Genomic DNA, 14,966 nt, shown 5'->3' with positions numbered 1-14,966 from the left:
ATACATACATACATCTCCTGGTGAAGGACAGGGAAGCCTGGCATGCAGCTGTCCATGGGGTCACAAATAGTTGAACAAGACTGAGTGACTGAACAACAGCAAAGATATATATATATGTGTGTATATATATGTATATGTGTATATATATACACACACACACATATGAAGGTAGGCACACAGAAATAGAGATAAATGTGGCAAAATGTTAACCATTGGTGAATCTAGGTGCTCATGTACTAGTTACCCAACCTTTCTGAAGACTTGGCTTTTTCCATAATAAAAAATTAGGAGATGATAGGTTGATGTATGTGTAAGAGTTTTCTACCTCATCCCACCCCTACCCTATCTAAAACCAAATCAAATAGGTATGGGGTTGCCAGATGTAACACAGGACATTCAATTAAACTTAAATTTCAAATAATGAATCATTCATTTAGTACAAATATGTCCCAAATAGTTCACAAAGGCCAAATATTGCATGGCACATACTTATACTAATGAGTTACTCATTATTTATCTGAAATTCAAATTTAACTAGGTATCCTACATTTTTATTCATAAAATCTGGCAAGTCTAATAAAAGCTATTTATCATGATCTACATGACTGAGCCTGCCCACAAGCATGTCAAAATCTTAGTCAAGTTAATTTATCCATGAGAAAATGTCTATAGTATTCCTGAGTTTTAAACCATAGTAGAAATAAACTTTTGTCCTTTAGCTGAACTGTTCTCCCTCTGGTCTCACCTTTTCCCATCCTGAATTTTTTCTTCATAATTATAACACATCTGAAGGATTGCATTTTTATTTGTGATAAAATTCGTAGATACAATATACATACAGGTCACATAAAATACATGACAGTGATAATTAAACCTAATATACAGTGACAGGTAGTGTGATTAAAGAACTGCACATTTATTGTATACAGTGTCACTAATGTTAGTGAATCTAATCTCTTCTAAGAAGCAGCTCTTGCACAGAATATGTTTTAGCAGTTAGTGGAAACACATTAAAATTACTATTTATAGGACTACAACCTCAAAATACTCAGTCACACACTATCTCATGCATTGGTTTACTACTTGATGAATAGCCCTGATTTATGACCTTTCAATAATATACTAGGGAAAAGCAATAAGAAGCCCATTACTTGCAGAAGCAATTACAGAAAACCACTTTGGAACAGTAGCACCATTCCATATTATAAAATGCACATTTGTTATATTGCACCTTCCTGAGTTGAACTTTGAAAAGGGTAGCCACACAAAATCCCAGAATGGGTGAACTCATCCCAGTCTGGGCCTTCACTGGTGGCTGTAGTAATCTTGACCATCATAGCTGTCATAGCCACGCCCTTTGTAGTAGCTATACTCATCCTCATAGGCTCGATAACTGTCCCCACGAGGATCTCCATTCTCACTTTCATAGATTTCGTACCCATTGTCATACTCATTGGTGCCTGTTTGTTCATACTCCCCAGGGGTGGTGGCTTTCCCAAACAGTGGTGGGGTGGTCCCGTAGACCTCCTGGGGTGGGGTTGTAGACTTAAACCCACCATTTGGAGAAATAGTGGTCTCTCCAGCCACTGCGGTTCCTTCTGTATATGCTTCAGTGACACTCTCCTCTTCGCCTTCTTCCTCTCCATTATCCCCACCACTGCTGCCATGGCCATTGTCTACCTCGGTACTGTTGCTGCTGGTGCCATTTATGCCTTGCTCATTGTCATCCACTTCTGCCTCATTTTCTTCCTCTTCTTCTTCCTCTTCTTCTTCATCACTCTCATCCTCTTTTGTAGCCTTCTTTCCTGTAGCCCCAGCCTATAAGGAAGAGTTTGAAAGAATTCAAATCTAGGCGTGAAAAAAACATAAAACTTAAGGCCATTGTTTCATCCAACACAAGCTTTCTGTACTGACATTATTGTACTACATGCAATTTTGAATAGAAACCAGTTTAACTTACAAAAGAACCTGGTGGAGGTTTTAAATTCAGAATTAGTACCTTTGTCATTGGATGCTAATGGAAAAAAAGCCACTTGATAAATAAGTCTTTTCTGTGGGAGATGCTTTCTATAGCTTTGCTACCTGCTTTCTCTGCCTTGGAAACCTCTTCCCAGAAATGCAGTGGTATCTCTCAGCACTTTTTATCCATTGCTAAGATGCTTGGCCTTTGTCTTCTGTGATAATGTTGAAAAGTCAGTGTAAGAACATGGGAAGAGATCTTGCCTAGGAAAAGATCTCTCCTTATTTATTTGTAAACAGGAATATTGTACCTGCTCTTACTTTTTCATCAAGTTAATGAAGATAATATAAAATACTGTATGTATAGTGTCAGGATAACCTCGGACTTCAGTAAAGAAAGGAAAGCAGATTGAACATTTTGGAGGAATTGTTACCTTCTTGGGAAGCCGGATGGCAGCTAGACCTATGTCTCCAGTTCCAGGTGTAATCTCTCCATAGCCAAGTGTGGTAGTGGAAAGGGTGGCATTCTCTGATTCTTCATCTTCATTTTCGTCAGAATCTTCATTCCCTCCATTGTTTCCTTCTTCATTTGAAGTCTCCTGTTGAAAATGTCCAGAGCAAGAAAAAATTATTTTAACTGAAAGATAACTGAAGATTTGTTGGAGTCATGAACCATTACTGGGAAAATAACAATGGTCGATGGTTTCCCTCAGCCATCTTGTCTCCCAGTGTTGACAACTCGGCTTCCTCTTATGCCAGCTGCAGTTCTCACTTCTTGGAATTCAAAGTATTTTTACCCTATTTACCTCACTCTGGTGTGTTTTAGATATTTCTATATTCTATTTAATCAATTAAAAAATATTTATGTAATAATTTCAGCACATCTGACTATATGGTATCATAGCATATATAGCTTAGGCTCCAGTGTTCTTGCCTGAAGAATCCCAGGGATGGCGGAGCCTGGTGGGCTGCTGGCTATGGGGTCGCACAGAGTTGGACACAACTGAAGCTACTTAGCAGCAGCAGCAGCTTGAAGTCTTATTAATAACTACTGTGACATGATAGTACATTAATTATTGTATTTGCTGACAAATAAGCTGAGAAATTTAGACTTATTTTCTTATTCCCTAGAGATGCCTTGTAAGGTAAGATTATTACTTATACTCTTTAGAAAAGGAAAGTAAGCTCAGATAAATTAAATAATTAACTAAAATCTTATGGTGAGTGATGAAACTATATCTTTCTAACCAAAAGAAAAAGTGAGCCCTTTTATTGTACCATGATGATTTTCGATGAGGAGGAGGATTTATGTGAATTGCCCACACTACACCTAGGATGTTTTTATTTTAAGGAATTTTTTTTTTATAGAACCCCCTCTCTTCAAACAAGTTAATTGCATGTCTTATGTACTATAAAAAAAAGAAGTGAATGTATTTCATTTACTTTCAAGAGTATTTAAAGAAAAAGAGATATATTAAATTCAAAATCCATCTGCTAACATATAAGCCAGTTCTGAGCTATGTGCATTATTCAAAAGATTCCATGATTTTTGTGTGAAATGAAGAAACTAAACACTCCAATAAATTCTTACTGATGTATTATGTTATAGGAAGATGTTTTCTAAAAATTACTACTCCTCTATGAATATTTTTATCATCTTCAATATTTTACTATTTTGTCTTTACTCCATATTGTTAGGCAATAAACTGTTGACTGAGTTAATCTCCCAAAATAATTCATAGCTAGTATTGAAAGTCAGGAATTCATACACAGAGAATTTATTTAGTTTAAATGAGTACTAGAAAAGTGAATTTATTTCAATGCATTTTTATAGGGATTATATATTAGGATAACTTTAACTAGGCATCTTATATTTTAAGACTTCAAAACAAACAAACAAAAGCCACATTTAGCTTTTCTTATTACAAAAATGATCTATGTCTGTTTCATCAGATTTGTAAATTTTACTGTTTCAATGAATGCTTGGGACTACTAGAGTCCACCTCAAAACAGTCACCAAGCTAACTTTGTCAAATATTCCACAAACGTCATACTGTTTATTTACTTTTTCATGTTTATATACTTTAGTCCAACAGACTGAACCTTTTAGGGGAGAAAGAGGAAAGCTCTTTTGGGTAGGAAAATATACAGATTGGGTCCTTCACACTTGTTTCACAAGTGAAAAAACTGAGGTCCAGTGGGACAAATGACTAGCATGAGGTCAAAGACATGGTGTTTCATTAGCAGCAGGGTCGTGACCACAGACCCAGGCTCCCAATTCATAGGATTCTCTATTTTCTCCTACAACACCCTTTCTTTTTCTGGTACTTTATTTAAGGTGGTCCTGCTGCAGTGACTTAAAAAGGAAAGTAGGTCAAACTTTTGATGGATGTATGTGTGTTAGTCGCTCTGTCATGTTCAGCTCTTTGCAACCCCATGGACTATAGTCTGCCAGGCTCCTCTGTCCATGGAATTCTCCAGGCAAGAATATTGGAGTAGATAGCCATTCCCTTTTCCAGGGGATCTTCCTGACCCAGGGATCAAACCCAGGTCTCCTGCATTGCAGATGAATTCTTTACCATCAGGGACACCAGGAAAGCCCTAGACCTCAAATATCTTTTTGAATAGAAAAATTAACAGTCATTTGTACTTGAGTGTATTATTAACCCACTAGAATGACTAAAATGGCTCAAAGAAATGTGTTGATGAGAATGTAGAGCTGATGGAATGCTCCTATAGGGATAGTGGGAGTTTACATTAGTATCTTGGCTGTGGGAAGCTGTTGGTGGCATCTCCTCAGGATGAATATATGCAGACCTTTCAACATAGACATTTCATGTCTAGGTAAAGTGGCCTCCAGAAATGAATGCATATATTTACCAGAAGGAGTACTAGAACATTTACAGCAGCACTCTTTGGTCACAGCCCAAATCTGAAAACTCCTTAACTGCCCATCAACACATTAGCACATTGTGACACACAGACATGATGAAATACTGATATTGAAAACAAATGATTTACAACTATAGAACCATATGGGTCAGTCTCTGAAGCTGAGAGTGAAAGAAGCTACATGTAAAAGTGTATATGCTGCATGATTCCATATATACATGTGTGTATGTGAATGAAACACAGAAAGAGCCAAAAACAATCTTTCTGATAGGAGTCATCATAGCATTTGCCCTTGGTGGGGTTGATTAATGAATGGAATAGAGCACAAAACACATGCTGCTTTTTCTATAGGTTCTGGGTAAGACAAAGTGTTCGATTTCTGAAATTTCAATCATCTACAGACTTACAATATTGTGTTATGTATATTGAAAATGAAAGTCGCTCAGTCGTGTCTGACTCTTTGCGACCCCATGGACTGTATAAGTCCATGGAATTCTCCGGGCCAGAATACTGGAGTGGGTAGCCTTTCCCTTCTCCAGGGGATCTTCTCAACCCGGGGATAGAACCCAAGTCTCCCACATTGCAGGCCTATTCTTTACCAGCTGAACCACAATGGAAGCCAATGTGTCAATAAAACTTTAAAATGTGAGATAATTTAGGAGAGGGGAAAAAAATGTATGATCATGAAGTACAAAATATGCCTAAGCACCTGATCCTGGGAATACAATTCCTGGGGACTCTGTATTTAACCTAAATTGCCTGTGAAATTTTAGAGAAGAGATGGGGAAAAAAGAAGTTCTAAATTCTCTTCAGGATGGAAGACTACAAATTTTATTCATGCAGTGTTCCATTATCACTTTGAATGAATGGTCTTTGGAGCATTTATTCCTCTGAAGTTCTAAAACCGAACCAGCAAATATTGACTGGGCACTAAATACATATAAGAATCTGAGCTGGGCAGCGTGAAGAGATGCAGAAGAGATTACAGCACTGTTCATCCTCAAAGCAGGGGTTGTAACCTGTGGTCTCAAGGTCCTGGGTCTTGGGAGTTTGCACATAAGTTCTGAGAGGACTAGCAATGTTCACAGACTGTTGGGAAAATATTGAGTAGGTGAGATTTCATCAGAGTCCTGAAGGACTCAATCTTCTTCCATCCCCAACCACCATTACAACAAATGAAGATCCATTGCCAAAAGGTATGCAATCCAATTGGGAAATCTAGCTGGTAAGGCAATTTTACAGTCACTGTACAGCAAACAGCTGTAGTTAAATGGATTACCCTGGCTTAGTTCTTGTGTAAGATTAGTATGTGGAACTCCGGGCAAAATTTTGTGGGATTTAATAGGTGGCATTTTTCCTGGTACTGGCTTGACATTCTTGTAAGGTCTTCCTTTAAAAGCTGTTGGGTTAAATTATGGTACTGAAAATGTTATTTTATGGTTTAAAAAATTAAACTAATTATTTGTCACTTTTAACGTTCTCATACCACTTTGTTTTCAGGATAGCAGACATTTATCCATGATCCATTTTGGACTGTCATTGTCCCTTTATAAATAGCACCTAAGAATACCTGAATTTAGAAGGTTCCCAAACCAGTGGATAGCTATAATTGACTATCCAGGAAAATGTACCTAAATAGTAATTTGCATGGGCAAGGATATTAGCTGTAAACACGTTAGTACAATTTCCAGGTTATGTAGAATTTTAGCCATGAACTATACTAATTTGTAGTACTGTATAGGAAGATATTTCTACATCTTGAGTATTTGCATTTCTGCAAGGACATGAATTTTATTATTAGACAAAAAGACATATGAAATCCAATTAAAAAGAACAACCCTACTTTGTGAGTCAAGAAGGGCAGATGAGGCACTTCCCTGGTGGTCCAGTGGTTAAGAATCTGCCTGCCAATTCAGGGGACATGGGTTCGATCTCTGGTCTGGGAGGATTCCACATGCCACAGGGCAACTAAGCCCATGGGCCACAACTACTGAGCTCGCCGCAACAAAAGAAGCCACCACAATGAGAAACCCGAGCACTGCAACTAGAGTAACCCCACTCACAGCTAGAGAAGGCCTGCACACAGCAACAAAGATCCAGCACAACCATAAATAAATGAACATTAAAAAAGAAAGAAAGGCAGATGACACAATAACACTGTAGAGAATCTAAGACTAACTTTCTTATACTACCCACTCATCAAACTGAATTTTTAAAGTTCAGTCCTTATAAACAGTGCGATACATAAAACAAGTATTGCACTAAGTTTAGGACTATTATGTATTTATTTTTCACCATCACACTCTGTCCATCTATAAATGTAAATAATGCTTTCTTCCTTTTTTTCAGAATCAACATTTCTTCCACTTAAAATGGAGATACTTTTGTATTTATGTACCACTTGCAGGTACATAAGTGTACCTGTAATAAGTGTACCCAAACTGTAATAGTGTTTTAAACAGATCGTTTTAGTTAATTCTAATTTAAATAATACCCCCCTTCTTCAAAATAGAAGACTGGGGGCAATTGGTAAGCTGGCAGTGGCTATTTGCTGAGTCTAAGCTACAGGAAACTAGTTTCCTATTTATTTATTTTGTGCTGCCTGGTTTGTTATAAAAAAAAAAAAGACTGCAGAAATTCCTTACCTCTTCTTCCTCCTCCTCTTCTGAGCTATCACCATTTCCATTTTCTTCAGATGAGTCACTACTGCTCTAAAAAATATGTATACATGAATTCATACACATATGAATATATGTACATATGTATTTATTTACTTAGAACAGCTCTCAACTGCTGTGAGAAAGATATGAAGAGACTAGACATATACAAAATGAGGTTAGAGAAAAAGGTGTATTTTACAGTGACCAAGATATGCTTTGAAATACTCCATTTTTAACTTCAAAAGCATTGACAATATGTTAAAACATTTTGTGTGTAAAAACTAGAGCAAAGAATGGCAGAATGACTTAGCTCTGAGAGAATGAGGATTATCTGGTCCAACTTTTTCATTTTACAGAGAAGGAATCTGAAGCTCACAGTGGCTGAATTCTCCAACCAGTTCAAGGCAAATCTTAAGCTAAAACATAGATACCATTGTTTCATTTTCTTTATAAAATATGAATAAATGATCATTAGAATTATTACAAAATATAAGTTGTTGTGTTCTAAGTTGCTTCAGTCATGTCCGACTCTGTGCGACCCTATGGACTGTAGCCCGCTGGGTTCCTCTGTCCATGGGATTCTCCAGGCAAGAATACTGGAGCGGGTAGCCAAGCCCTCCTCCAGGGGATCTTCCCAACCCAGGGATCTAATCTGTGTCTCCTTTTCTTCAGCACTGCAGGCAGGTTCTTTATAAGTAGCACCACCTGGATGATTACTTAAATGATGAGCTCTCCTGGTGAATTTAAATTAGACTTTGACTTGAAATTAAATTTGCGTATAATTTTAGTACCTTTTAATCTAATTAAAGTGAAGTCGCTCTGTCGTGTCCGACTCTTTGTGACCCCATGGACTGTAGCCTACCAGGCTCGTCAGTCTATGGAATTTTTCAGGCAAGAGTACTGGAGTGGGTTGCTATTTCCTTCTCCAGGAGATCTTCCCAACCCAGGGATTGAACCTGGGTCTCCCACACTGCAGGCAGACGTTTTACCATCTGAGTCACCAGGGAAGCCCAATCTAATTAAAGCCATTCCTAAATTGAAGTGTGTGTATGTCTATAAAACTTTATGAGAGAAAAATTCATAGAAGAGATATAAGTTATATAAGAAGATAAAATAATTTACCTATTTAGGAAATTTATGAGTACCATTTCTCTAAAAAGCTCAATATTGAATGAGAATAAATTAAACCAAGGAGTCTATATAAAAATAAAAGTTAATGAGCTTTGCTATGTTTTTAAAAATATGTATGTATGTATTTATACATAAATAAATATTTATGTATATTTACAGTTCTTAGTTGTGGCATGCAGGGCCTAGTTCCCTGACCAGGGATTGAACCCAGGCCTCCTATGTTGGGAGTCCAGAGTCTTAGCCACTGGGCCAGAGAAGTCCCAACTTTGCTACTTTTTAAAAGGAAATGTTAATCCCAATTGAATTTTCCTTCTTTTCCCGCAACCACTATTTATCCTTGGTATAAGTAAAAACCCAACATAAGATTCTATCATTTTCTGCCCTGCAAATTTATCTTTGCTTCTGGTGACTTGTGAAGTACTGTGGGTCTTAGAAAACATAGCTATAGAAGAGCCTTAGGGTGAGAGATCAGTTGAGGGAATATTTATGTCCCAGTACTGCTCAGGTCTCTGCCTGTTGGGCTCATTCTTCAGGTGGCCACGCCATACACCCCCCGGAAAGGAATACTTATCCCCTTGAGCCAAGAATAATCGTGGGTGGAAAAGAGAACTATTAGACTGACTCTTCCACTGCCATGACCTTAATGGCTGTGTCTTCCCTGGCCCAGAGGTGAAAAAAGCATAAGGTTCTATTGAAACCATTTCTGTTTGTTAGTTAAATTAAACAGAGAGAGGACAGCTTATTTGTGTAGTGTATTTTGTCTCAGCAGGAATGGTTTTTTAATGTAATTAAGATTTATTTGATTTTCATACAACAGCAGGATAAAAATTCTATTCAAGTTCCCATAGACTATAAACCAGGAAACTCTGGAACTTATCCAGGGACATAAAACAAGGTACAAAAATTTCATGGTCTAAAGGTGTTGAAATCATACTCAGTGGGAGTGTTTTAATCATTTTACAAGCTTCCTCACCCCTAGCTTTCATTCTACTTCAGCCACAATTAGTACCTATGTAAAGACAATTTTAAAACTGCTTGAAATGCCTTGAAGCCTCAGCATTTTTTTATTCTCCTTTCTTTCAGTTAGGCCTTATTACCAAGTTGTTACTAAGTCCTACAGATCCTTCTGGAAGTCTTTCATATACACCTTCCAACCTCTATCCTTACTGGATTTTTTCAATTCCAGAAGACCCATTCCAGGTGTTGTACTGATAATCAGAATCATAGCAAGAGAGGAAGTTGGAAATATGGGCAGTTTTTCCACGTCAAGTACTGTGATAATTGAGATGAGTCTGATAAAAGAAATATAAGATAAAGTCCTTGCTGTCTAAGAGTTCACACACTAATCAAATATTTTAATCATAAAAAAAGTTTCCTCAAATAAAAATGCTTAGGGTATTAACCTTATTTATACTTCCATTTCTATAGCCAAGCAGATAAACTGCAATAGGCTGACAGCCTGGCAATCAATATATTTCATGCATATTGGTATTCTGGAAATGATTATATAAAAACAAAGATTCCATCTGAATATAACATGAATTTCAAAGCCAATGAAGCTTAATGATTTTGGGGGTGATAATCTGCATACGAAATACTTAATAGACTTAAGAAAATGAATAGTTAAGAGCTATGGAAGCATATAAATAGACATGCAAGGAGAAACATCTTAGAAATCAAACTTTGTAAAGTGGAACAGTAGATCATCAATACTAGCTCAGACTGTTAGATTGTGAGATATATTTTATTGGATTCTATTTTATTTATTTAATTTAGTTTTTCTTTTTAAAAAACTTTTTGTTGGCATATTGTTGATTTACAATGTTGTGTTACGAATTCTATTTTAAAACAACTCTCTTATTTACAAATTCTACATTGCTTGAGATAGACCTACCTGCATATAGTCTGTAGCAATTTTGAATATTAAAGATCTGCTTAAAAATCTGTGAAGTTTGGGTCTATCAATAAGGAAAAATATAACCTTTCCTAATATCTTTTCAGTGTTGACATTTGAATTGGACCACATGTATATATCTGTAAAATTTTCTCGATAGGAATATCTCTAAGTATATGATATTTTAGAAAAGTTGAGGAAGTAGTCCAAAATTTGAATGTATTATCATTTCTATTTTGTTTAAAAAGGACAACAAAATTTCAAATGAGCACTGTTTTTTATGGGCAAACAAAAGAATGGAAGGCAATTCTGAAAACCCACAATGCTTGTATCAACTGTGCTCATATTTCTGCGGCTACACACATTCCCCATAATTATTATGGTGCTAGAAATACTTTAAAATGATCTTTTCCTATCATTGTATGAGTTAGAAATGGGTTAGCTCAACATATGGCAGGATGTTATGCCAAGCCACTGTGCTGAGGCATAGTTTTCAGCGTCCTGACTGCTTTTAGTGTCTCAGAAGTCCTAGGTCAGATGGTGCATAATTGGTGCCCTGAACCAACTGTATAGTAATAAAAATAGCACAGTGCTGGTTTGTTGTCTATTTAAAATCAGCACCACACCCTCTAGTTTTCAGAACCCTCTTCACAGGTAGTAACCCAGTATAAACAGAAACTCTTATTTTTAGTGGTTAGTTATTTTCTGTTTGTTTACAAATTTTAAGGATGTTTTGTTTTTCTCACAAGTTTTTTAGTTTGCTTCATAAATTTCTCTCTTTCCTTTGCATTCTTGAGCCATTCTTATTCTAGTGAATTACACAGGTCAAAGGTTAAGAAAATCTTCAGCAAACCATAGATTATCAGGAATTTTGTAATGGTCTTTGTTGTTTATGAATTCATTTCCCCCTAAATTAAAGGACTCTACGTTATTGGATATAAAACAGCTATATGACAGTATTGAATCTACTAGAATATGGCAGTTAGTGGCTGCATCACTTAAATGTCAACAACTGATAAAATTGTCCACTTTGTCAGTGAATTAGTCAAAACACCTGAACTCAATCTTCTGTGGTGTTTGCTTTCATTATATCATTCTAGACTGGGCCCAAATGAATGTATTCTATGTGCATGTATAGCTCTGCTTTATAAGAAAACTTGGGAATAAGCTTTATTATATTAAAAACAGACTGCTTTAGCAAGTGGTCTTTCTGGCTGAATTTCAGTGAGAGTTGAATTTAGGTGTTTTGTAGTTAAATTCAATCCCCTTTCAATTATAAAGAGTGAAAAAAATTAATTTTTATACTTACTTGAACTGCAAATCGTTTTAGAGCAGGATAAAAGTAGGCATGCTTATAAAGATAGTATCGGGGCCTGTACTTAAATACCTGCATGAACACAATAAATGATATATTCATGTTTCATGTACAATAAATCTAGAGTAAGTGTAGTCGAACCAAGGAATCATGCTAAAATGAATTACCCCATTTTCTTCAGAATCCTCTAATTTGGCTCTTCGATGCAAATTTTTCATCTGTTTAAAAGAGCAATCAATTACTATATATTCTCTTTTTAATATCAAAAGACAAAAAATGGAAATAACTATAGGTTTTTAGTAAAGAACTTACTGAAAGAGCACAGGCCATTCCCAAAATGCTGAGCAAAATTAAAACTGTCTTCATTTTGGTGATTGCTTCTGGAATTAATGAAGTGGTAAAGTTAATCAGTAAAACTAAGAATGTAGCTTTTCTTCACATACTAGGAGATGTATTTAATTTGTTTTCATTTTTTGTCCAATTAAAGTTTTGACTAACTAGGACCAAATTTCTGCTTTTGTTTTAAAATTGTTCCTTCTATGTAAGTGGTAGAAGATACACTTTATCCATCTATTTGAATAATCATGAGTTCCATATTTGGTTTTAACCTATCTGATCTGACTTGTAAATGAGAATCCATTTTATTACTGCCAGAGTTTGAATGCTTAGTGTGTTTCACATTGGGGTGAGGAGACCTCATGATACCATTGGCATGGAACACCAGCTGGTGCAGTTATGTGACCTGTTTGTTTTGTTTATAATTAAAAACTAAGGAAAAAATTGAATACATTTGAATGATTACTTTTATGCCAGTTGTCCTACAGGCTCTTTTTAGCATCTATATAGCTTTTAAACTAAAAGTTTATTTGTACTATGAAGACTAAGAGCCAATTTTCCATGGATATCTTAGAATACTTGAATTTTTATGTGTGTGAAAAACCCATGATATGTGAAATATTATTCTCACAACATGTAGCACCCCAACATCCATGTTTAAGGATAAATATATGAGAAAAGTTATCAGAGTTCATCTTGGGATATCAGAGGCAAATCTCCTCAAATTACATTGTTCTCCAGTTCCATTTAAGCTTATAATCACTGGTGTGGGAGATTGTTATGGAATGGACGTGGGCCTTTCCAGGGTCAGGGTGATAGTCATGTCAGTTCTGTGGAGGAATAGAAGATGCAACTCTCAGAATAGGAGTAGTTTGTGAACAGTCATGGGGTTTGCAGCCTTGCAAAGATCTCAGTTCCATATAGATTTCTCACAGGCAAAGGAGAGCAATCATGAAATCCTATCCTAATTTCATTCTGTTTGATAAAATCCTAATTTAATAAAAGTTGAACAAACTTAGCTGAAAGCCACCAACACACTTAACTGAGAGAGTTCTCCTCCAGAGTGACAGCTTTGGCAATGTTTAAAAGCAGTATGTAATGGTGATCAGAATTTCCCCATAAATACACTGGGAGATGTAATATTTAAAATGTATGAAATCCATGTCATATACTATATCTGAAAGTAGATTCTGCATTTTATCATCACTGGTCATGATTTATCACATCCTTATTGAGTATCTGAAGCTAAAATAAACATTACACAGAGGAAGGTTAGAGGCCTGGAAAATCTGTCTTGGGTCCTCTGTCACCTGTCTTTGTGGTGGAGTGGGTCTTTGATTTTGCTGCTTGTTAGCTTGCTCACAGACCTGTCTACTTTAGTTCTTGAGGCCACATGGGAATAAAGAGGCTTTCCTCTGAAGGGGACTTGTCTGTTTAAGAAGCTTTCATTGCTATTGAGGTTCTCTGAATAATACTTTGAATTTGGCCATTCATGATGGAGCCCACCAACAAACAGGAAGATTACTGCTCTGTAACTTTATGAAAAGAGTTGGAATAATTGCAGTATCTTGAAGAGCTAAAAATGTAAATATGTAGAACTGTAGAAAGATTTTGGAGTATAAAATTTCTCATAACAAACCTTAAAAACAACTAGATGAAAATATAACAGGAATAATATAAAAAGAACCAAGTGATTCACCTAGGCAGCAATCGGCTGTGTACCTAAATCTCATTTTATTTACTTTGTGATTCATCAAGAGCAGAAGACCTCTATAGTGCCCACTACTAACCCAGACAACAATTCAAAAATTTTTAAAGGATTGTTTTGAGAATCTAATTGCAAGTTTTTATTGGGAAGAGTATGATAAACTAACAGCATCATTTATTTCCCTAGTACTATGCATTTTTCCATTCTGATTTTAGAGCTATAAGATATTAACACTTTGAAACCAAATATATATTTTGGAAAATATTGTTTATAACTGAAGTACAGATTAGGCATAACTGATGGAGAAATCAACATACATTGAGACACTTCTATAAATGCAAAATAGTATTCCAGTTAGGTTACCTTGATGTGTTAGAATGAGCAAAAACAGTTATCTTGAGGTACAGAGATAGAAAGTAGAAAGCATAATTTTCTAGTTAATGTACATAATAATAAGAGCTTACTTACATGCATAGGTTAATAAACAGCCTTTTCAAAAGAATCTAAAACCTGAGGTACTAGTTTAATGATAAACAAGTGTTATATTACATAGCAATTCTCTACAATGTGTTAATATCTATATTTAAATAGAATGTTCAAAACCAAGCCCAGAGATGTGAAATGCAGAGTGTCTGATTTATAAGATAATGAAGTTGTTACATTAAACCTTACCTTTTGCAGTCCTGGAGTGAGAAGGCAGGCTCAGGAGTGAGTGACACAGATTGAGTACTCTCTCTGCTCTCTCACTCACTCATTCACTTGCTCTTGTGGGCTATAAACTCTTTTTTGCCTTCCCACAGCCAATCACTGTCATGGCCAAAGTGATGTCAGAATGTGGATTCTCACCAGAAAACTCCCAAACTTCCACACTTTTTCAAGACACAAGCTCAGTTGAATAAACATGAACTGTGGTTCTAGTGCCAAGAGGTTTGCATTGTGGAATTTAATTGAAGGTTAAGATGAAGATGAATAGTTTGAGTTCTGAATATATATAAAAATATACTGGATTTGAATTAAAATAAATAGCAAGAGATTTAACTGTTTAAAATTTTCATAATTATAAAAATTTTC

The 14,966-nt window shown here is 35.9% G+C and overlaps 1 protein-coding gene and 1 long non-coding RNA gene across 2 annotated transcripts in view; one reads left to right on the top strand and one right to left on the bottom strand.

Moving 5' to 3' along the window:
* Positions 1-14,966, top strand: part of LOC139030216 (uncharacterized) — a 216,407-nt gene that overhangs the window by 163,069 nt on the left and 38,372 nt on the right. The gene's annotated exons all lie outside the window — the stretch shown is intronic.
* On the bottom strand, positions 803-14,627 carry IBSP (integrin binding sialoprotein). Its single transcript, XM_020910729.2, has 7 exons — positions 14,568-14,627; positions 12,164-12,231; positions 12,019-12,069; positions 11,846-11,923; positions 7,497-7,562; positions 2,394-2,558; positions 803-1,818 (listed from the first exon to the last, which is right to left on the bottom strand). The coding sequence occupies exons 2-7, from the start codon at positions 12,215-12,217 to the stop codon at positions 1,306-1,308; spliced, it is 927 nt and encodes a 308-aa protein (XP_020766388.2). The 5' UTR covers positions 12,218-12,231; positions 14,568-14,627; the 3' UTR covers positions 803-1,305.

Source organism: Odocoileus virginianus, chromosome 21 (genome assembly GCF_023699985.2).
Source record: "Odocoileus virginianus isolate 20LAN1187 ecotype Illinois chromosome 21, Ovbor_1.2, whole genome shotgun sequence".
NCBI lineage: Eukaryota > Metazoa > Chordata > Mammalia > Artiodactyla > Cervidae > Odocoileus > Odocoileus virginianus.
This window is presented reverse-complemented; position numbering and strand designations above follow the sequence as displayed.